General features: G+C 49.2%; 1 protein-coding gene across 3 annotated transcripts in view; it reads left to right on the forward strand.

Moving 5' to 3' along the window:
- The window catches only part of LOC111844371 (NLR family CARD domain-containing protein 3-like), a 79,045-nt gene that overhangs the window by 13,950 nt on the left and 43,783 nt on the right, over positions 1-21,312 (forward strand). Inside the window, exons 4-11 of one of the 3 annotated variants that reach the window (XM_072711545.1) lie at positions 4,185-4,245; positions 4,433-4,661; positions 4,833-6,561; positions 11,010-11,183; positions 11,320-11,493; positions 11,633-11,806; positions 11,892-11,938; positions 20,171-21,029. In XM_072711545.1, the coding sequence (XP_072567646.1) occupies positions 4,185-4,245; positions 4,433-4,661; positions 4,833-6,561; positions 11,010-11,183; positions 11,320-11,493; positions 11,633-11,806; positions 11,892-11,938; positions 20,171-20,703 (3,121 nt within the window). In that variant the 3' untranslated portion in view covers positions 20,704-21,029. Of the gene's footprint in view, positions 1-4,184; positions 4,246-4,432; positions 4,662-4,832; positions 6,562-11,009; positions 11,184-11,319; positions 11,494-11,632; positions 11,807-11,891; positions 11,939-20,170; positions 21,030-21,312 lie in introns of those variants that run through there. The other 2 variants (XM_072711546.1, XM_072711547.1) reach the window with 2 other exon arrangements.

Consider the following 21,312-nt stretch of genomic DNA (forward strand, 5'->3'; position numbering starts at 1 on the left):
GCAGTGATACTGACTCAGAAGACGAGCTACTGGTCAAAGTGCTGAGAGTAAAAGGCGGCACAGCAGCCAATGGTGTCACACCACTGGTGGAGGGACAGCCAATCAAGATGGAGACTGACACTGGTGTCACGGTGTCATTCATGGCAGGGAAAATATTCAGGTACAAGCCGAGCCACATTCTGCTACAAGTACAAGGCTCATGATGAAGACCTACACCAGTGAGACTGTCCCCATGGCTGGAAAGGCAGAGGTCCTGGGGGAACTGATCAGACAGAGGGTCAGACTTCCCATTTATGTGGCTAAAGGGGATTACCCAGCATTGATGGGCAGGCCATGGTTAGAGACCATTTGTCTGGACTGGATTAAAGTGAACAAAGTGTCAGTGGATGAGAGGAGGCCTTCAGCAATGCTGAGGCGACATGCAGCGGAGTTCAAGGATAAACCAAGAAGCATGAAGGGGAAGAAGGTCAAGCTGCAGGTGAAGCCTGGCACCACACCATGCTTCATGAAGGCCAGGAAGGTCCCCTATGCACTGAAGCCTAAAATTGACTCAGATGTATAGAGACTGGTTGAGATTGGGGTTATTGTACTGGTACCACACAGCTGATGGACAACACCAGTGGTGCTGGATGATATAAAGGGAGACTCTAGACATTGAGGGAGATGTTTTGCAGCTTTGACCTGCCTGAGCAAATTGTCACTGACGATGGACCATGATGCAGGAGAAGGAGCAACAACCCATCAGAGGGCACAGTTGCACACCACTCACACCTACAGGCAACTTGGGAACTCCAGTTATCCTCAGCATGGTTTTGGATTGTGTTGGGAAACTAGAGTACCCAGAGGAACCCACTACAACATGGGGAGAACATGAAAACTCCACACACATGGAGCCATGCTGGAGACTTGAACCCTGGACCCAGAAGTGTAAGACAAGAGTGCTAACCACCCCGCCTCGCCCCACAATGATTTAAAATGTGCTACTCTCATGAAACACTGCATTGACACTTTCCTTCTGAAGCATTGTAACAGTTCACATGCAACCACAGGAACATCCGCAGTGTATTTATTGATGAAAAGGCAACTCCAGACACATCTTGATCTGCTGAGGCTTACATCTACAGAAGGAACTGTGCATGAGAGCCAGCAAGGACGAGTTAAATAACACGCTAAATGATCCAAAGACAGGCAGTTCTCCACCAGAAACCCTGTCCTGGCATGAAACTACACTACAAAAGAGATGTGGACCCCTGCTACGATTCTAAGAAAGACAGGGCCTGTTTCTTACCATGTGCAGACCAGCAACAACTTGATACGGCACAGGCATGTCAAGCAATTACTGCCTTGAGAGGCTGCAACGACCATGCTGACCTCGAACATACCAGACCTGACACCCAGGAGCGAGTGACTTACCTAGGAGGGAATGTCAGGACCCACACCCACCTCACCATGGGAGCCAGTGGCTGAGCCAGATCCTACGGAGCTGCCAGAGGTCACACCAGAGCCTGAGTCTGCTGGGAACCTGAGGTGCAGCCCAGCAAGAGACAGGAAGCCCCTGAACATTACAGGTGCCAACCTTGGAATGAAGAGACAGAACAAATCCCTTTGGGGTTAAGCGAGCTCTTTGTCTTGGAGCCAAGAACATAAGAAATTTACAAACGAGAGGAGGCCATTCGGCCCATCAAGCTCGGTTGGGGAGAACTTAACTAATAGCTCAGAGTTGTTAAAATCTTATCTAGCTCTTATTTAAAGGAACCCAAGGTTTTAGCTTGCACTACACTAGCAGGAAGACTATTCCATACTCTAACTACACGCTGTGTAAAGAAGTGTTTTCTCAAATTCAGTTTATATTTATTATTTAAACTAATATTAAAGTAGCCATTTGGCAGAACAGCATCCAGACCTGTTAGAATCTTATAGACCTGGATCATGTCCCCCCTTAGTCTCCTTTGCTGAAGGCTAAACAGATTCAGCTCAGATAACTTCTCCTCATAAAACATTCCTTTAAGACCAGGAATCATTCTTCAGGGTTCCCCCAAATCTGGCAGAATAAATTTCCATGACTTTTCCAAAACTTTTCCAGTACCATAAGAAAAATTTCCAAAACCCACAAGTTTGTAAAACTAAAGTAGGACAGTATTTGTATAAGGTAGTTAACTATTGACTTCCACTTGTACATTTCCATTAGCACGTTGCGGAATGAAGCAGGAAACAAAAATAAACAAGGCTAGTTTCCAAAATTCTTCCAAAACTTTTCCTCTCTATCCAAGAATTCCAAAACTTATCCAGGGCCTGGAAAAATTATTTAAAAATTCCAAAACTTTTCCAAGTTTTCCATGACCGCGGGTACCCTGATTCTTGTAGCCCTACGTTGCACCCTTTCCAAGGCAGCAATGTCCTTTTTGATGTATGGTAACCAAACCTGCACACAATATTCTAGGTGAGGTCTTACTAAGGAACAGAAAGATAAACAGGAAGGCTGCCAGTAAAATTCTCCGATCAGGGGGAGGGGGATATTATGCCAGTGTATCGACTGCAAAAATTTGTATATTTGTATGTTGTTATACATTATATTTTAACCAAATTGTTGTATAAATGGTTTGGCATGAACATTTGATCTGTGTTTTTTTTTGTTTAGAAAAAAAAGGCTGAGCCCCCTGTCTGTCTGCAGCTGCACGCTCTCCCTCTATCACATGGGTTTCCTCCTGCCGTCCAAAAACACGTGTTTAGGCTACTTTCTAAATTGCCCATGACATACACTCACCTAAAGGATTATTAGGAACACCTGTTCAATTTCTCATTAATGCAATTATCTAATCAACCAATCACATGGCAGTTGCTTCAATGCATTTAGGGGTGTGGTCCTGGTCAAGACAATCTCCTGAACTCCAAACTGAATGTCAGAATGGGAAAGAAAGGTGATTTAAGCAATTTTGAGCGTGGCATGGTTGTTGGTGCCAGACGGGCCGGTCTGAGTATTTCACAATCTGCTCAGTTACTGGGATTTTCACGCACAACCATTTCTAGGGTTTACAAAGAATGGTGTGCAAAGGGAAAAACATCCAGTATGCGGCAGTCCTGTGGGCGAAAATGCCTTGTTGATGCTAGAGGTCAGAGGAGAATGGGCCGACTGATTCAAGCTGATAGAAGAGCAACTTTGACTGAAATAACCACTCGTTACAACCGAGGTGTAAGTGGGGTAAGGAATCCACTTACAGAGGTATGCAGCAAAGCATTTGTGAAGCCACAACACGCACAACCTTGAGGCGGATGGGCTACAACAGCAGAAGACCCCACCGGGTACCACTCATCTCCACTACAAATAGGAAAAAGAGGCTACAATTTGCACGAGCTCACCAAAATTGGACAGTTGAAGACTGGAAAAATGTTGCCTGGTCTGATGAGTCTCGATTTCTGTTGAGACATTCAAATGGTCAGAATTTGGAGTAAACAGAATGAGAACATGGATCCATCATGCCTTGTCACCACTGTGCAGGCTGGTGGTGGTGGTGTAATGGTGTGGGGGATGTTTTCTTGGCACACTTTAGGCCCCTTAGTGCCAATTGGGCATCGTTTAAATGCCACGGCCTACCTGAGCATTGTTTCTGACCATGTCCATCCCTTTATGACCACCATGTACCCATCCTCTGATGGCTACTTCCAGCAGGATAATGCACCATGTCACAAAGCTCGAATCATTTCAAATTGGTTTCTTGAACATGACAATGAGTTCACTGTACTACAATGGCCCCCACAGTCACCAGATCTCAACCCAATAGAGCATCTTTGGGATGTGGTGGAACGGGAGCTTCGTGCCCTGGATGTGCATCCCACAAATCTCCATCAACTGCAAGATGCTATCCTATCAATATGGGCCAACATTTCTAAAGAATGCTTTCAGTACCTTGTTAAATCAATGCCACGTAGAATTAAGGCAGTTCTGAAGGCGAAAGGGGGTCAAACACCGTATTAGTATGGTGTTCCTAATAATCCTTTAGGTGAGTGTATGACAGCCTCTGTGTTTCTGTGCCCTGTGATGGACTAGAATTCCCCCCAGGGGGAACCTGTATCCTAGGCCTTCTACTGTCTGAAATAGACCCCCCCACCTTGCCCCACCCCCAAACAGGGATAAGTGGGTGGAGGATGGATGGATTAATGGACGAATATTTGTGTTTTATTCACAGGGATCAAGTGAAAAGATTTAATTTCCCTCCACATAAAGCAGACTTATCATCCATCTTCAAGGTCTGCATTTATTATTGAAGTATATTTTCTTTGGTTTTATCTAAATTGACATACATCATCTAGAGATATATTATCAAGTGACTGAACCTGTCAAAGTGATGATATTTACAACTAATTCACAAGTAAAATTTTAAAAAATATATGGTGCCAAGAGTGATAATAATTAAACTGTAACTGTTCATTTCAGTTACTGGAGGAAAAAGCTCAAACGTTTCTGAAGGATGAGCTGATGAAGTTGAAAAGGTACCTGGATCAGAATGACCCAGAATGCTCTGAGCCTCAGCTGGAGGAGGACAATGACCTGGACAGTGATGGTCAGATGCAGAAGACCTGTGGTAGAGAGGGAGCTCTGAAGATCACACAGTACATCCTGAGGACCATGGAGCAAAATGATCTCGCTGACATGCTGGAGAAGAGTAAGAGCTGTACCTCATTCACTGCGTGTTTGATTTGCCACAGAAAAATAGTTTATGAAAAATTGTATACGAAATTTCAGTTTATCATTTAATTTAATTTAATTCGGCTTATATTAGCAAAAATGCATGTTTTTTGAAAAGCTTGTACATTTTTCTCTTATTTCATTTCAGGGCACCTTCTGTGGCAATGTCAGCACAGAATCAAATGTAAGCTGAAGCAGAAATTTGACTGTGTATTTGAAGGGAAAGCTAAGGAAGGACAGCCAACACTTCTCAAAGAGATTTACACAGAACTCTACATAACTGAAGGGGGAACTGGAGGAGTCAATGATGAACATGAAGTGAGACAGATTGAAACAGCATCCAAGAAAAGGCAAACAGAAGATACTACAGTCAAGTGCAATGATATATTTAAACCCTTACATGGGCGTGTGACACCTATCAGAACTGTACTCACTAAAGGGGTGGCAGGTATCGGGAAAACAGTCTCTGTGCAGAAAGTTATTCTTGACTGGGCAGAAGGAGAAGCAAACCAGGACATTCACTTCATATTTGCTCTTCCTTTCCGGGACCTGAATTTGATTAAGGATGAATACAGTCTGATTGATCTGCTTCACCACTTTGTCCCAGAATTGAAATCGCTTGAATCCACTGAGCTGTATAGGTACAAAGTTTTGTTGATCTTTGACGGTCTGGATGAGTGTCGCCTTCCTCTAGATTTTCAGAACAATGAGAGCTGGTTTGATGTAACAAAGAAAACGTCACTGGATGTGCTGTTGACTAACCTCATTAAGGGGAATCTGCTTCCATCCGCTCTCCTCTGGATAACCTCCCGGCCAGCAGCAGCCAATCAGATACCTCCTGAGTGTGTTCACCAGGTGACAGAGATACGAGGTTTCAATGATGCCCAGAAGGAGGAGTATTTCAGGATGAGATTTAGTGATGAGAGCCTGGCCAGCAGGATTATCACACATGTGAAATCATCAAGGAGCCTCTTCATCATGTGCCACATACCTGTGTTCTGCTGGATTTCAGCCACTGTTTTTGAGAGTCTATTTAGTGAGTCTGACAGTGGAGATATTCCAAGGACTCTGACTGAAATGTACACACACTTCCTGATCTTTCAGGCGAGTTTAAAAAATGACAAGTATATGGAAAACGGTGAAACAAAGCTTAATAAATGCACTGAATCTGGCAAGGAGTTCCTTTTAAAACTTGGTAAACTGGCTTTTCATAACCTTGAGAAAGGCAATCTAATATTTTATAAGCAAGATCTGACAGAGAATGGCATTGATGTCACAGAGGCTTCAGTTTACTCTGGAGTGTGCACAGAAGTCTTTAAGGAGGAGTATGGGTTGTACCAGGAGAAGGTGTACTGCTTTGTGCATCTGAGCATTCAGGAGTATCTCGCTGCTTTATACATGTTTCTGTCAAACTCATCAGCTGACCTGCTGAAGACTGCAGTGGATGAAGCATTAAAGAGCAAGAATGGACACTTGGACCTCTACCTCCGCTTCCTCCTTGGCCTCTCAACAGATTCCAGTAAGAGTCTGTTCAAAAGACTACTGGCACAGACAAGATCCAGTTCACATAACATTAAGGAAACAGCTCAGTACATCAAGGTGAAAATACAGGAGAATTTTTCTGCAGAAAGGACCATCAACCTGTTCCACTGTCTGAATGAACTGGGTGACAATTCTCTAATAGAGGAAGTACAAAGATACCTGAGTTCAGGAAGTCTTTCAGCAGCAGACCTCTCACCTGCACAGTGGTCAGCTCTGGCCTTTGTGTTACTGATGTCAGATAAGGAGCTGGATGTGTTTGATCTGAAGAAATACATCAGATCAGATGAAGGTTTCCAGAGGCTGCTGCCTGTGATCAAGATATCTAGGACAGCTCTGTAAGTGATTTTACATCCGTCTGTTGCTAAAGAAGTACAGATGTTATTCACGATACTGCTTTTATATCTTATCAACACAACTATACACACAGCTATTTATTTAGACCTGTCACGTTCAGGCCAAGGAGGTGAGCAGGGATGCAGGCGATCGGAGCCAGGAAGTCAGGTATACTGGGTTTAATCCACAATAGACGGACATCGACGGACAATACAATGACAGATCTGGGGTACACTGACTTAGACACGGACTAAACACAAGAGACAGGCTAAGGGTAACGAATCACAGGTAAGAACAATCAGGGATTCACACGAGGTAACGAGGTGGGCGTGGCACACATCGGGAGCGGACGGAGTGGGGCGTGACATAACCCCCCCCCCAAAGGCGCGCACACCGGGCGCGCCCGAGAGGAGGCGACAGACGGGACCGGGGAACAGGACCTGGAAGACAAGAACAAAACCATCAACGAGACCAGGGACACAGGACAGAGACACAGAACAGGAACAAAGACGAGAAAAACGACAAGACCTGACAGAGAACAGGGAACGCAGACAGGCAGACAGAAAAGGGCGACACGGAGGGAACACCCACAGGCGACACGAAGGGGCCAGGAGTGAACAGAGGAGGAACAAAGGGACGAGGAACAGACACAGGCGGGACGAAGGGAGGAGGAGCAGACAGGGGAGACGAGACAGGAACGGAAGGGGGACAAAGGGGAGCCCAGGCGGGCGACGGGCAGCGGCCGGAGGGGCCGCAGGCGAGAGGGAGAAGGGAACCGAAGGGGATCACCCAGGGGCCAAGGGAACGGGACGAGGGAGTGACGGAGGGGACACGGAGGGAGCAGAAGGGAACACCAGTGCAGGCAGGCAGGAGGGGGAAGCCGCGGCAGGCGGAGGCGCAGCCGGAGCCGGCGAAGGCGCCGTCCGACGCTCAGCCGGAGCAGGGGGGCCCGGAGGCGGCCGACACAGACCCGGAGGCGGGACCGAGGACCGGCACCGAGGATCCAGAGGGGGACCCGGCGGAGACCGCCGACCCCGAGCCGGAGGACCCGCAGGCAGCCACCGAGCCACAGCCAGGGGCCGAACGGGCGAGCCAGGGGGCAGGGCGGGCGGGACCCGGGCCCGACGCCTATGTCCCCGTCCCTTACGGGACACCGAAAGGCGGGGCCCTGGGGGGCGTCGGCCTTGCCGGGGTAAGGGTGAGGGAGTCAGGAGGGAGGACAGAGCTGGGCGGACAAGAGTCAGGGCCTCTAAGGAGGCAACAGGCGGGGCAGCCGGAGCCTCGGGCGTGGCCGCAGGCGGGACAGCCAGAGCCGCGGGCGTGGCCGCAGGCGGGGCAGCCAGAGCCGCGGGCGTGGCCGCAGGCGGGGCAGCCAGAGCCGCGGGCGTGGCCGCAGGCGGGGCAGCCAGAGCCGCGGGCGTGGCCGCAGGCGGGGCAGCCAGAGCCGCGGGCAGGACAGGAGAGGCGGCCTCAGGCAGGGCCGCGGGCAGGACTGGAGAGGCGGCCTCAGGCAGGGCCGCCGTTACTTGGCCAACAGGGGGCGCCTCAGTCACTTGGCCAGCAGGGGGCGCCTTGGCAGGCACCTCGGGCGTGCGACCAGCAGGGGGCGCCTCGGGGGGCGCCACCGTTACTTGATCAGCAGGGGGTGCCTCGGCTTGCACCTCCGTCGTGCGGCCAGCAGGGGGCGCCTCGGCGGGCACCTCCGTTGTGCGGCCAGCCGGGGGCACCTCGGCGGGCACCTCCATCGTGCGGCCAGCAGGGGGCGCCTCGGCGGGCACCTCGGGGGTGCGGCCAGCAGGGGGCGCCATGGCGGGTGCCGCCATCACGCGGCCTGCAGGGGGCGCAACCGCGGCCACCTCAGGCAGTTCAGGCGCCGGCAAGACCGGCGGGACAGGCAGTTCAGGAGCCGGCAGGACTGGCGAGACGGGCAGTTCAGGAGCCGGCAGGACGGGCGAGACAGGCAGGTCAAGAGCCGGCAGGACAGGCGAGACAGGCAGGTCAAGAGCCGGCAGGACAGGCGAGACAGGCAGTTCAGGTGCCGGCAGGATGGGCGCCACCGTCAGCGGCGGGTCAGGCAGGACAGGCGGGTCCGCTGGCAAAGCGGCGGAAGCTGCAGCAGGCGGTGCCGCGGGCAGAGCGGCGGCAGCTGCTGCAGCAGGCAGGACAAGCGGGTCAGGCAGGACAGGCGGGTCAAGCAGAGCTGCTGGCAGCGTGGCAGCAGCAGCAGCAGGCGGTGTCGCGGGCAGAGCGGCGGCATCAGCAGCAGGTGGTGCCGCGGGCAGAGTGGCGGCATCAGCAGCAGGCGGTGCCGCGGGCAGAGCGGCGGCAGCAGCAGCTGGCATGGCCGGCAGGTCCGGATCGGACAGGTCCGGAGCAGGCAGGAGGGGTGCTGAGCGCGTATGCGCCGTCCCTTTAAGGGATCTAGGGACCCGAAGGATAGCGTCCCTAACGGCGCGTATGCCGCCGTGCCCCAGACTCTCCGGCCGGTAAAAATAAGCCTCCAGCGGAGGTGGCTTCTCCGGCTGGGAGCTGGCCAGGCGGGTAGTGGTGGTGTTGTTCCAGGCGGGGAGCAGAGAGCAGGCTCCTAGGTAGAGCGTTGGAGCTGCTTCCGCCAGCTCTCTGCTCCGCCTCTCTCGGCTGCTCATAAGGCGCTGGCTCAGGCGGCGAAGGCATTTCCGTGCCCTCGTCAGCGGGTATTCCTGCCCGGGCGGGCGTTCCTTTGCCAGGAGGTCCGCGCCCTGCTGGGCTAGCTGCAGGGCCGCGGGGTCCTCCTGGACCTCGGGCTGGGATCGCCAGTACACAAAGTCTTGCAGGAGACCGAGCCGGTGGTGCTTGGTCTCCCGCGTTGTGTTGTTGCAGAGATCTGTCATTCTGTCACGTTCAGGCCAAGGAGGTGAGCAGGGAAGCAGGCGATCGGAGCCAGGAAGTCAGGTAAACTGGGTTTAATCCACAATAGACGGACATCGACGGACAATACAATGACAGATCTGGGGTACACTGACTTAGACACGGACTAAATACAAGAGACAGGCTAAGGGTAACGAATCACAGGTAAGAACAATCAGGGATTCACACGAGGTAACGAGGTGGGCGTGGCACACATCGGGAGCGGACGGAGCGGGGCGTGACAAGACCACCCAGAAAATCTATTTGATTCTGGATACTGCAGGAAATGTATATTGTTTTAGCATTCTTGGTGTGGTGTGTGGTCCAGTGCGTTCGGACTGACACCTGTGGTCAGAAGGTCACCAGTTGAAATTTTCTGGTCAGCAGAGTGATGTTGGTTTTGGGCCCTTGAGCAAGGCCCTTACCCCCCAGCTTCAGGAGTGCTGGATGCTGGCCAAACGTGCACTCTGACCTCTCACCTGTATGCGTGTGTCAGAGAGACGAAGATCAGAGAGGTGACAGCACTATTTTAGCAGGAGTATCACTATTTTATCCCTACTGTATATGACAGGATTGATAATTGTCTGATTAGTGTATTGGAAATTTAACAGGTTCTCAGGTAGAGCAAACAGAAAATAAGGATTTTAGTCATGGTGTCAGAAATTCAGGAAAAAACTTAAGCTCTTGACATTCAAATCCCACATAATCACACACACATATCCCAGACAGGAACTGAACCCAAAACCCTAGAACCCCTGGGTCGGCTGTAGTGCTGATCACTGAGCCCCAGCGCTGCTCAGAGCTTTATAAAAATACTTATGCATATATTACAGAGTCTCAGGGTAACTCACCCTGTAAGGTCATTAAAAAGCAGTTTGGTCTCAGCTCAGAGTCTCAAATAAAAACTATTTGTGTTTCTGACTCAGACAGGAAAACAACAAAATAACTGATATACTTAAATATTCCAGTTAATAAATGGATTTTGGAGCATGTTCATTCTCATAGCCTTATTCAAACTGGCTCTGTAATATAATACAGAACAGGTTTGGGAATGTATGACTTATGAAAATGTACAGCAAATAGCCAAATACACAGTAAACTCACAGTAGAAGCTGTATTGTACCTAAATCTATTCATCTGTGTACATTGATCCAGTCCTGACCTATTACACTTTTCATGGTATTTGTGCTTTGAATTGAAAGTATTCACTGTATTCTTCATGACAGGGAACATGAGGAACATCAGAGGATTGTCTAGTTCTTTTTGAAGTAAATGCAGCATCAATTATTGTATTTTAATATATAATAAAAATGTTTATTTTGATCATTTATTTGATATACTTGTTTGTATGGTACATGTATTTTTTAGCTTAACATACTTCCTTTTCCGCTGAAAATTACCCATAGGTGTGCATGTGTGAGTGAATGGTGTATGAGTGTGCCCTGCGATTGGCTGGCCCCCCATCCTGGGTTGTTCCCTGCCTCGTGCCCATAGCTTCCGGTATAGGCTCTGCGACCCAGTACAATAAGCAGTTTGGAAAATGGATGGATGTTTCCTTTTCCAGGTTGAACAGCTGCAGACTCACAGATACATGCTGTGAAGTGTTGGCTTCAGCTCTCAGATCAAACTCTTCTCAGCTGACAGACCTGGATCTGAGTGACAATAAGCTGCAGGATTCAGGAGTGAAGTTGCTCTCTGCTGGACTGGGGGATTCACACTGTAAACTGGAGATACTGAGGTCAGTATTACTCAGTATTCCACATTGTAATCTGTAATTATTGAAATCTTTATTGTACTCTTTTTTACTAAATAGCAATGCTTCTAGTGCTGAGGTGTTTTTATTTATTTGAGAGTTTTTTTCTGCCTCTCTGCAGGCTGTCAGGCTGTAGAGTGACACAAGAAGGCTGTTCTTCCCTGGCTTCAGCTCTGAGGACAAACTCCTCACACCTGAGAGAGCTGGACCTGAGCTACAATGACCTGCAAGATTCAGGGGTGAAGCTGCTCTCTGCTGGACTGGGGGATTCACACTGTAAACTGGAGACACTAAGGTCAGTATTACTCAGTATTCCACATTGTAATCTGTAATTATTGAAATCTTTATTGTACTAATTTTTACTAAATACAGTACCAATGCTTCTAGTGCTGAGGTGTTTTTATTTATTTGAGAGTTTTTGTCTGCCTCTGCAGGCTGTCATTCTGTAGAGTGACAGAAAGCGGCTGTTTTTCCCTGGCTTCAGCTCTGAGGTCAAACCCCTCACACCTGAGAGAGCTGGACCTGAGCTACAATCACCCAGGAGACTCAGGAGTAAAGCTGCTCTCTGCTTTACTGGAGGATCCCCGCTGTAAACTGGAGAAACTGAAGTGAGTATAGAATGTGTGTCTATCCTGGTTAGACTCTTGTATGTGGAGAAAATGCAACAATTCTGTCATTTTGCTTCTGCTATAGTGTGGACCACAGTGGGAAGTGCAGGACCAGACCAGGGATCCAGAAATGTAAGTTTGTTTGCATGTTTTTATTCTTACTACCATAATTACTGCTTCATGATACCATACACAATTATTATGATATCCTTAATTAAAAAAGACTGGTTTGGGTTTAAAGATGATTCTATTTTCTTAAATAGAAATGGTAGTCTGGGAAATTCTGTATGAATACATTAAATCTTTTCTGAGATTTGTTAGTATTGTCCTAAGTCAGCACCTGTAATCTCCCCAAACTGGCTGTGACATTGAACGTCTCCTCAGTTTGCGCTAATGATGGGAATTTCGGCTCTTTTTAATGAGCCAGATCATTTGGTTCAGCTCACCATGAAGAGTCGGCTCTTCCGACTCCCAGTCGGCTCTTTATTTTATCACTTCAGTCCAGCCAGATTTAGAGCTGTTTTGACTCATGACTGATATGTGTAACTAAACCTTATAATTTCCTTAATACCATAATTTTACATTATGTTTGGTACAAAGAGTAAATGTAAAAACATCAAACACTACTACACCTGTATTGAACATTTTATAAGTGGAAAATTTGTTTTTGTGTTTGATCTAACAAAAACAGTCAAATAACATAAATAACAAATAAAAAACAAAAATACATAAATGACAATGTGCAAAACAGCAGCATCCAACAGTTTAGTTGTATCTATCCATTATAACAACCATCAACTTTCTAACAGTGTTACATTTTAACATTTCCTTTGGGGCAGAAAGGCTAAGTGCCTCAGCTTAGACGGGCTGATCCTGCTTCTGGCAGTAGCAGGCATGCTAGCCTGTCTTTTTTCTTCCATCTGAACTGTTGGATGCGCAGTTCTTAAGTGTCTGAGAAGGTTGTTTGTTGAAATGACAGCTTCATCTTGCAAACTGTGCATTCTGCCTTTGTGTTATCATAGCTATTAAATCTTATCTACTATTCGCACACCACAGTCCCTTTTTGTCTCCTCCTCTCCCTCCCTCCTGCTCTGTACCTGTACACCATCAGCATGTGCACACCTGCCCCTCCCTACATTTAACATTTACATTTGGTATGACCCTTGTCTGACTCATCATGTGATTGGTTGCGCAGCTCGAACACCATTAACACAGACTTCAATAACAGTCAGAGTAGCATGGAGTGCTGTGCTGCGGGGATGTTTTGCCTTATAAAAATGTTTCTCGGTCAGAATTTTGAATGGCTCGTTTGCAACCGACACATCATTAGTCGACGCTGAACGCTGCTGGAGGGAAGTATGTGTCCCAAATGATTTGGAGGAAGTTCTTATTACAGTATGTCTTGGGTATGACGTTAAACTGCATCTGGCCCTGCAAGTGGTCCTCCAACTTGCAGGGAAACAATTTTTTTTGGGGTTGGTGGCGGGATTGGCGCTCCAGCCACCACAAAACAACTCACAACAGCTTGACACAAAACGAGCTAGATACTCTTCTGCTCTCCGCAGGAGTACCTCTGCTGCAGCCGCCCGCAGGAAGGCTGCACCCACCACGAAGGGGATGGGGGAAAGCCTTCGGGAGCCTCATCCCCGGATGAGTCAAAACCGTCGGAGAACTAATAGGGTCAGGTCTGTTGGGGATCGGGGCTGGTGTGGTGCTGCTGCATGGCAGCACTTGGGTGCCAATTTGAAGTGACCCATCCGAGTAGGCGCGTGGAACATCTTGTCTCTCTGGCAAGATGACCATCTTCCTCTGCTGTCGGGTGAGCTTCATAAACATTTCGGTGGCAGCACTCTCTGAGGTACGCAGACCGGGGTGTGGTCAGATCTCTGTAGGTGGGTATAGCTACTTTTGGTCTGGTCAGTCTGGTGGCTGCCATACTCAGGGACTAGCTGTTGCCAAAGTGGATCGTCTCCTTCTGATGGTGTCTGATGTCACTCCTTTCAATGAGCGTACTACTGTATGAGGCTCAGGCTAAGGCACTCCTTGGGTGTCTTGTCTGTTGTTTCAGTGTATGCTCTGACCGTGGTGAGTGATGTGTTGTTGAGGGAGACATTTTAATCACAACTTCACTCGCTGGTTGACAGTTGCCCACGAGGTGACACTCCTCTGGTCATGGGTGAATTCAATGCAACCACTGGCACTGACCAGGCTGGCTATGAGGATTGTGTCGTTCCCCATGGGTCTGGAGACTATGGTGAAAGTGGCGCCATGTTCCTTGACTTTGCTGGTTCTGGTCCCAACTCCCTGAGCCACATCATTGGACTTGGTACTCCAATACTGGTGGTGCGGCAAAGGAGATCAATCACATCCTCGTGGGCAGACGCTGGAGGCTCCTGAAACACTGCAGGGTCTACAGAAGTGCCCAGTTTGTGAATTCTGACCACAGACTTGTTGTTGCTACTCTGAAGATTCAGCTTAGGTTAGTAGGCTACCACCTACTAGGAGAACGAGGCTGGACTCCAAGATCAAGCTGTTTCTGATGAGTTTGCACGCAATTTGTGTGAAGAACTTTCAGACTTGGGTGCCACTGCTGACTCTAATTTGATGTGGGAGACTTTCTGTGATAAGACCCTGAAGGTTGTCGAGGGTTGTGTTGGTGTTGCCAGTGTTCCCAGAAGGAGGTGTTTCATCTTGTAGGGCATCCTGGATATCAAGAGGAGTTGCAGCGCACGACTTGTTGACAAATCCAGTCTGTACCAGGAACTGAGGAGGACAGCTGTGAGGGCTCTGATAAGGAGGCATTTGTTAGACAAATCTGTGAGCAAGTGGCACACCATCTGTGGTCCAGTAACCCACATCCTGCTTACAGAGGAATCGAAGCATTACGCATATCTGAATCTGTTCCTCAGAGGCTTACAGTCAGAGTGATGAACGGTCCTTACGGATGATACTGCAGTTGTGACCCGCTGGGCCGGCTATATTGAGCAGTGGTTTAAAGCTGACCCTCTGGCTAGGATGTTGGACATCTCTGGGTCCACGGTTCTTGAGGCTGACCATCCGATCAGCTGTGAACCACCCAATCTCACGGAGATTGCACGGGGGGTGGATCAGCTGGGGGTAGGGAAGGTCGAAGGGATCTGTGGTATCTGGGGTGAACTTCTCCAGGCTGGTGGTAAGGCTGTTCTCCTGGCATTGCAGGCAATCTTTGCTTCCATTTGGGAGTAAGGCATCATCCCAACTGACTGCAAAACGGGACTTTTGGTCCCTATCTGGAAAGAGTGATCACCTGGATTGTGGCAATTACAGGGGGATAACACTGCTTTCAGTGCCAGGTAAGGTTCTTGCTAGGGTCACCCTTAACAGGATATGTGATCACTTGCTTGCCTGTCAGCAAGCGGAGCAGTCTGGTTTTACACCTATGAAGTCTACCATCAACCATATCCTTGCACTGAGGGTTCTCATCAAGTGCAAGCGCGAATATTGGCAGAGGTTCCTTGCAGCCTTTGTCGATTTTCTGAAATCGTTTGATTCAGTTGATCGAGTTGCCCTGTGGGACATCCTGAGACTTTGCGGCATCATACAGTACTGTGCAAAAGTCTTAGGCAGTCCAAAGAAATGTTTAAAGCTGTTTATCTGTGTAGCAAGTGTACTTTGGCTTAGAACAAAACACACAATATAACATTAGAACATATGCAAATTAAGAGTAACACAATAAAAACTAGTAATAATTTCTTCTATTTTCTAAAAAGTTACTGATATCTAGTTGGATGGCTAGATGAACACCGCTTCAATTCCCAAACCTCTCCTCAGGGGCACCTCAGCCATTCCATGAGTTTGTTAAATTTCACCAACAGCTCAATTAAATAATTAAATTAATTGGTTTAAAGACGGATTGACTAGTTGTATGGGGTGTGCTAGTGGCCAAGTCAAAAAATACATGGCTGCACTGGACGGTCACTGGAAATACTGGGGTGATTTTAGCAGAGGTTCTGAAATGGCTACACTGACACACTTTGACAGGCATAATATCATGGTTTTACACCAACACGAGGATAATCTAAACATCATTTTCTTTGCCTGCCTAAGACTTTTGCACAGTACTGTATATATATATCAGAAGGTTTCCACCTGGGTGTGTGCATTCTACTTGGTTTCGCCCTTTTGGAGAATTGGGTGTCTGAATCGCTTTAAGCGGCTGCTTCATTGTCGGGTTTCCTATGTGTATCGAGCAGGAGTGTCTGACATTGGGCTTTATAGCCCTCATCTCCTCCATCGCTGAAAACCTGGTTCTGCCAGTTGGTTATTAGAAGTATAAACGATGGACGTATGATTGTTTTTCTTCTGGTGAATGAAGGCTATCTTCAGTTTCACTCTGAGGCAAGTTTCCTGTAGCGGTTGTCGGAGGTGAGGCTGGTGCGATGTTTTCACCTGGTGTGTAAGTCATCAAGCCTCCCCTTCAAGTTCACCGCTGCTGCCTTTGTTAGGTGCTGCTGTTTTGTTGTGGTTGTTTTGTTTAGGTTATTTTACCAATTAGTTATTGCGATTTTCTTTTTACCTTTTTATTATTGTGTTTTCTTTAATGGTTGCCTTATTGGTGTTTTAGTTATTGTTTCTTTTCTTCTTTGTGAATTGTATGTTTAGGCCAGGTTGGGAACTGGTAGTGTTTTGGGTAGCGCACCTGATTGGCCAGTTAGCAGAGAACACTTGGAGAGGTATAGAGTGTGTTGTGGTCGCGTGTTTGTCCTTCTCCCCCCCCCCCCCCTACTTTTTGCCCATTTTCTGCCTCTGTGGTAAACCAAACTGTGTTCCTTGCCTTCGTTTGTCTTTGGGTTTTAGATTGCCAGACTTATTTTAGGACCAATAGGATTAATAAAAAAGTATATGTTCGAATCATATCCTTGCCTCTTCCGTGTGAACGAACCTGTGGGCCTTGGTTTTAAGTGAACTATCAACAAGAGATTCCTAGAGTGAAAGTCCCTTAGGTGGCATAGTCGAACATTTTCCTCTCCCTGCTAGTTCCGCCACATAAAGATAAATTAATTTTTAGTAGTAAAAGTTCTAGTAGTACTCCTGGGGTACAATTTTGTGTTTAATATGTTTGATGAATGCTGTTTATAATTTTATTTACGTGTTATTAAGCCTGTTAGTTTAACACACGCAGCATTTCGGCACGTCTTTCTGTCGGCGTCGCATGGGCGTCCGACATTTCCTGAGGTTTCCATCCATCCATTATCTCCCGCTTATCCGAGGTCGGGTCGCGGGGGCAGCAGTCTCAGCAGGGAAATCCAGACTTCCCTCTCCCCGGCCACTTCATCCAGCTCCTCTGGGGGAATCCTGAGGTGTTCTCAGGCCAGCCGAGAAACATAGTCCCTCCAGTGTGTCCTGGGTCTTCCCCGGGGCCTCCTCCCAGTGGGACATGCCCAGAACACCTCACCAGGGAGGCATCCAGGAGGCATCCTAATCAGATGCCCAAGCCACCTCATCTGACTCCTCTCAATGCGGAGGAGCAGCAGCTCTACTCCGAGTCCCTCCCGAATGACCGAGCTCCTTACCCTATCTCTAAGGGAGAGCCCAGTCACCCTGCGGAGGAAACTCATTTCGGCCGCTTGCACTCGCAATCGCGTTCTTTCGGTCACTACCTACAGCTCGTGACCATAGGTGAGGGTAGGAACGTAGATCGACTGGTAAATCGAGAGCTTCGCCTTTTGGCTCAGCTCCTTCTTTACCATGACAGACCGATGCAGCGCCCGCATCACTGTGGACACCGCACCGATCCACCTGTCGACCTCCCGTTCCATCGTCCCCCCACTCGTGAACAAGACCCCGAGATACTTAAACTCCTCCACTTGGGGAAGGACCCCATCCCCGACCCAGAGAGAGCATTCTACCCTTTTCTGGCTGAGGACCATGGTCTTGGATTTGGAGGTGCTGATTCTCATCCCAGCCGCTTCACACTCGGCTGCAAACTGTCCCAGCGAGAGCTGAAGGTCACGGTCCGATGAGGCCAACAGGACCACATCATCTGCAAAATCCTGAGGTCACCAAATCGGACACCCTGAATGCCCTGGCTGCGCCTAGAAATTCTGTCCATAAAAACTATGAACAGAATCGGTGACAAAGGGCAGCCCTGACGGAGTCCAACCCTCACCGGAAACAAGTCCGACTTATTGCCGCCCATGCGGACCAGGCTCTGGCACCGGTCATACAGGGACCGAACAGCCCTTAAAAGGAAGCCCGGCACCCCATACTCCCGGAGCACCCCCCACAGGACTCCCCGAGGGACAAGGTCGAATGCCTTCTCCAAGTCCACAAAACACATGTAGACTGGTTGGGCAAACTCCCATGAACGCTCCAGAGTATAGAGCTGGTCCACTATTCCACGGCTGGGGCGAAAACCACACTGCTCCTCCTGAATCCGAGGTTCGACAATCCGGCGGACCCTCCTCTCCAGAACCCCCGAATAGACCTTACCAGGGAGGCTGAGGAGTGTGATCCCCCTATAGTTGGAGCACACCCTCTGGTCCCCGTTCTTAAAGAGGGGGACCACCACCCCGGTCTGCCAGTCCAGAGGCACTGCCCCCGATGTCCACTCGATGCTGCAGACGCGTGTCAACCAGGACAGCCCCACAGCATCCAGAGTCTTAAGGAACTCCGGGCGGATCTCATCCACCCCCGGGGCTCGGCCACTGAGGAGCTTTTTAACCACCTCAGTGACCTCCGCCCCCGAGATAGGGGAGTCCACACCCAAGTCCCCATACTCTGCTTCCACATCGGAAGGCGTGTCGGTGGGATTGAGGAGGTCTTCGAAGTACTCCTTCCACCGACCCAAAACGACCCGGATTGAGGTCAGCAGCACCCCATCCCCACTATAATGTTGATGTTGCACCCCTTTCCCACCCGGAGCCGCCGGATGGTGGACCAGAATCACCTCGAAGCCGTCCGGAAGTCGTTTTCAATGGAGGCGCGGAACATGGCCCATTCGGACTCAATGTCCCCCGCCTCCCCCGGGACATGGGAGAAGTTCTGCCGGAGGTAGGAGTTGAAACTCCTCCTGACAGGGGATTCCGCCAGACGTTCCCAGCAGACCCTCACTATACGCTTGGGCCTGCCAGGCCTGGCCGGCTTCCTCCCCCACCAGCGGAGCCAACCCACCATCAGGTAGTGATCAGTTGACAGCTCCGTCCCTCTCTTCACCCGAGTATCCAAGGCATGCGGCCGCAAGTCCGATGACACGACTACAAAGTCGATCATCGAACTGTGGCCTAGGGTGTCCTGGTGCCAGGTGCACATATGAACACCTTTATGCCTGAACATGGTGTTCATTATGGACAATCCGTGACGAGCACAGAAGTCCAACAACAGAACACCACTCGGGTTCAGATCAGGGGGGCCATTCCTCCCAATCACGCCACTCCAGGTCTCACTGTCATTGCCCACGTGAGCATTGAAGTCCCTCAGCAGAACAAGAGAGTCCCCAGAATGAGTGCTGTCCTACACCCCTTCCAGGGACTCTAAAAAGGGTGCGTACTCTGAACTGCTGCTCGGTGCATAAGCGCAAACAACAGTCAGAACCCGTCCCCCCACCCGAAGGCGAAGGGAGGCTACCCTCTTGTCCACTGCGGTAAACCCCAATGTACAGGCACCCAGCCAGGGGGCAATAAGTACGCCCACCCCCGCTCGGCGCCTCTCCCCGCAGGCAACTCCAGAGTGGAAGAGGGTCCAACCCCCTTCGAGGAGACTGGTTCCAGAGCCCAAGCTGTGCGTCGAGGTGAGCCCGACTATATCTAGCCGGAACTTCACAACCTTGCGCCCCAGCTCAGGCTCCTTCCCCATCAGAGATGTGACATTCCATGTCCCAAGAGCTAACTTCTGCAGCCAAGGATCGGACCGCCAAGGTCCCCGCCTTTAGCCACCGCCCAGCTCACAACGCACCCGACCCCTATAGCCCCTCCTATGGGTGGTGAGCCCATTGGAGGGGAACCCACGTGCCTTGTTCGGGCTCTGCCCGACCAGGCCCCATGGCTATAGGCCTGGCCACCAGGCGCTCGCCATCGAGCCCCACCCCCAGGTATTTCACATACTTGAATTCCTGCTTCATTAGGGGATGCTGTGCTGTTTTATATTTTCTGTGATGTACAGAATAATAGAGCGCAGGCTAAAGTGCCGTTCGGTCCCCAGTGTGTCTCACACAGCGCAGGGGGCAGCCGGAGCGCCGCAAACTCGGGCAGCTATATGAGTATATTGGGAATAAAATGTGTGTATTGGAGCGAGTTCTGTGTTAGTGAGTGTGTGAGGTGTGACAGTGATAATGATGGAGATGCTGGGCTTCGTGATGAGATTAATCGCTCTTCCTCCTGCCTACAGACTCCTGCCAGCTGACGCTGGACCCCAACACAGCAAACAGCCGCCTGTCTCTGTCAGAGGGGAACAGGAAGTTGACAGGGGGGGCAGAGCAGCCATATCCTGATCATCCAGAGAGATTTGACTACTGGTCCCAAGTTCTGTGCAGAGAGAGTCTGACTGGTCGCTGTTACTGGGAGGCTGAGTGGAGTGGAGATGAAGCTTGGATAGCAGTGACTTATAAAGGAATCGAGAGGAAAGGAGGGAGTGCTGACTGTGGGCTTGGATACAATGACAAGTCATGGAGTCTGTGCTGCTCTCCTCACAGTTACTCTGTCTGGCACAATAATAAACAGACTGTCATACCCATAGAGCCCTCAGGCTCCTGCAGAGTAGGAGTGTATCTGGACTGGGCGGCTGGTACTCTGTCCTTCTACAGAGTCTCCTCTGATGGACTGACCCTCCTGTACAGCTTCACCTCCTCATTCACTGAACCCCTCTGCCCAGGGTTTTGGGTTTATACAAACTCCTCCGTGTCCCTGTGCATGCTGGGATAGCTCACTGTGTGCTGGAGGAATCATTTTTACCTTATCAGAGTGTCACATGTCGCTGCTTCTCCATGGCAAAAAGGTAAAATCTCTGCTTTTTAACCAGTATAACCCTTTTTACTCTGTCTGAAGTGTGACGTATGTCAGACAAAAATAAATGACTGGGTTCGGCAAGCTGAACAAACATGTAAAATTTGTTTCTGATTAAAATGTAATGAAATGTAATCCTGATGATTGGGGGACTTTTCCTCTCCCCTTATATGTAAATTTTATACATTTCTGTCTATATATTGTATTTGCTACCCCTACACTGACAATAAAAGCTTCCTAATGTATCCCATTACTGTCCTGGTTCAGCGCTGCTCAAAGCATAACTGAGGTAACTGAGTAACATAAATCATGTAATACAATTAAATAAATACTGTAATGTAAATGAACATAATTAACACGATTAGATTAAATCAGCCTATAGGTTATAATAACCTTATAAAAGTAGATGGGAGGCATAACTGTGAAGGCGAACAATGTAACAAAAAATAAACCTAATAAATCACATTAGTATCACACGTTAGATAAAATGATCAAAATACAAACAGGAATAAAAAAATTCCTGATTAA

The sequence above is a fragment of the Paramormyrops kingsleyae genome, chromosome 4 (assembly GCF_048594095.1).
Source record: "Paramormyrops kingsleyae isolate MSU_618 chromosome 4, PKINGS_0.4, whole genome shotgun sequence".
Lineage (NCBI taxonomy): Eukaryota > Metazoa > Chordata > Actinopteri > Osteoglossiformes > Mormyridae > Paramormyrops > Paramormyrops kingsleyae.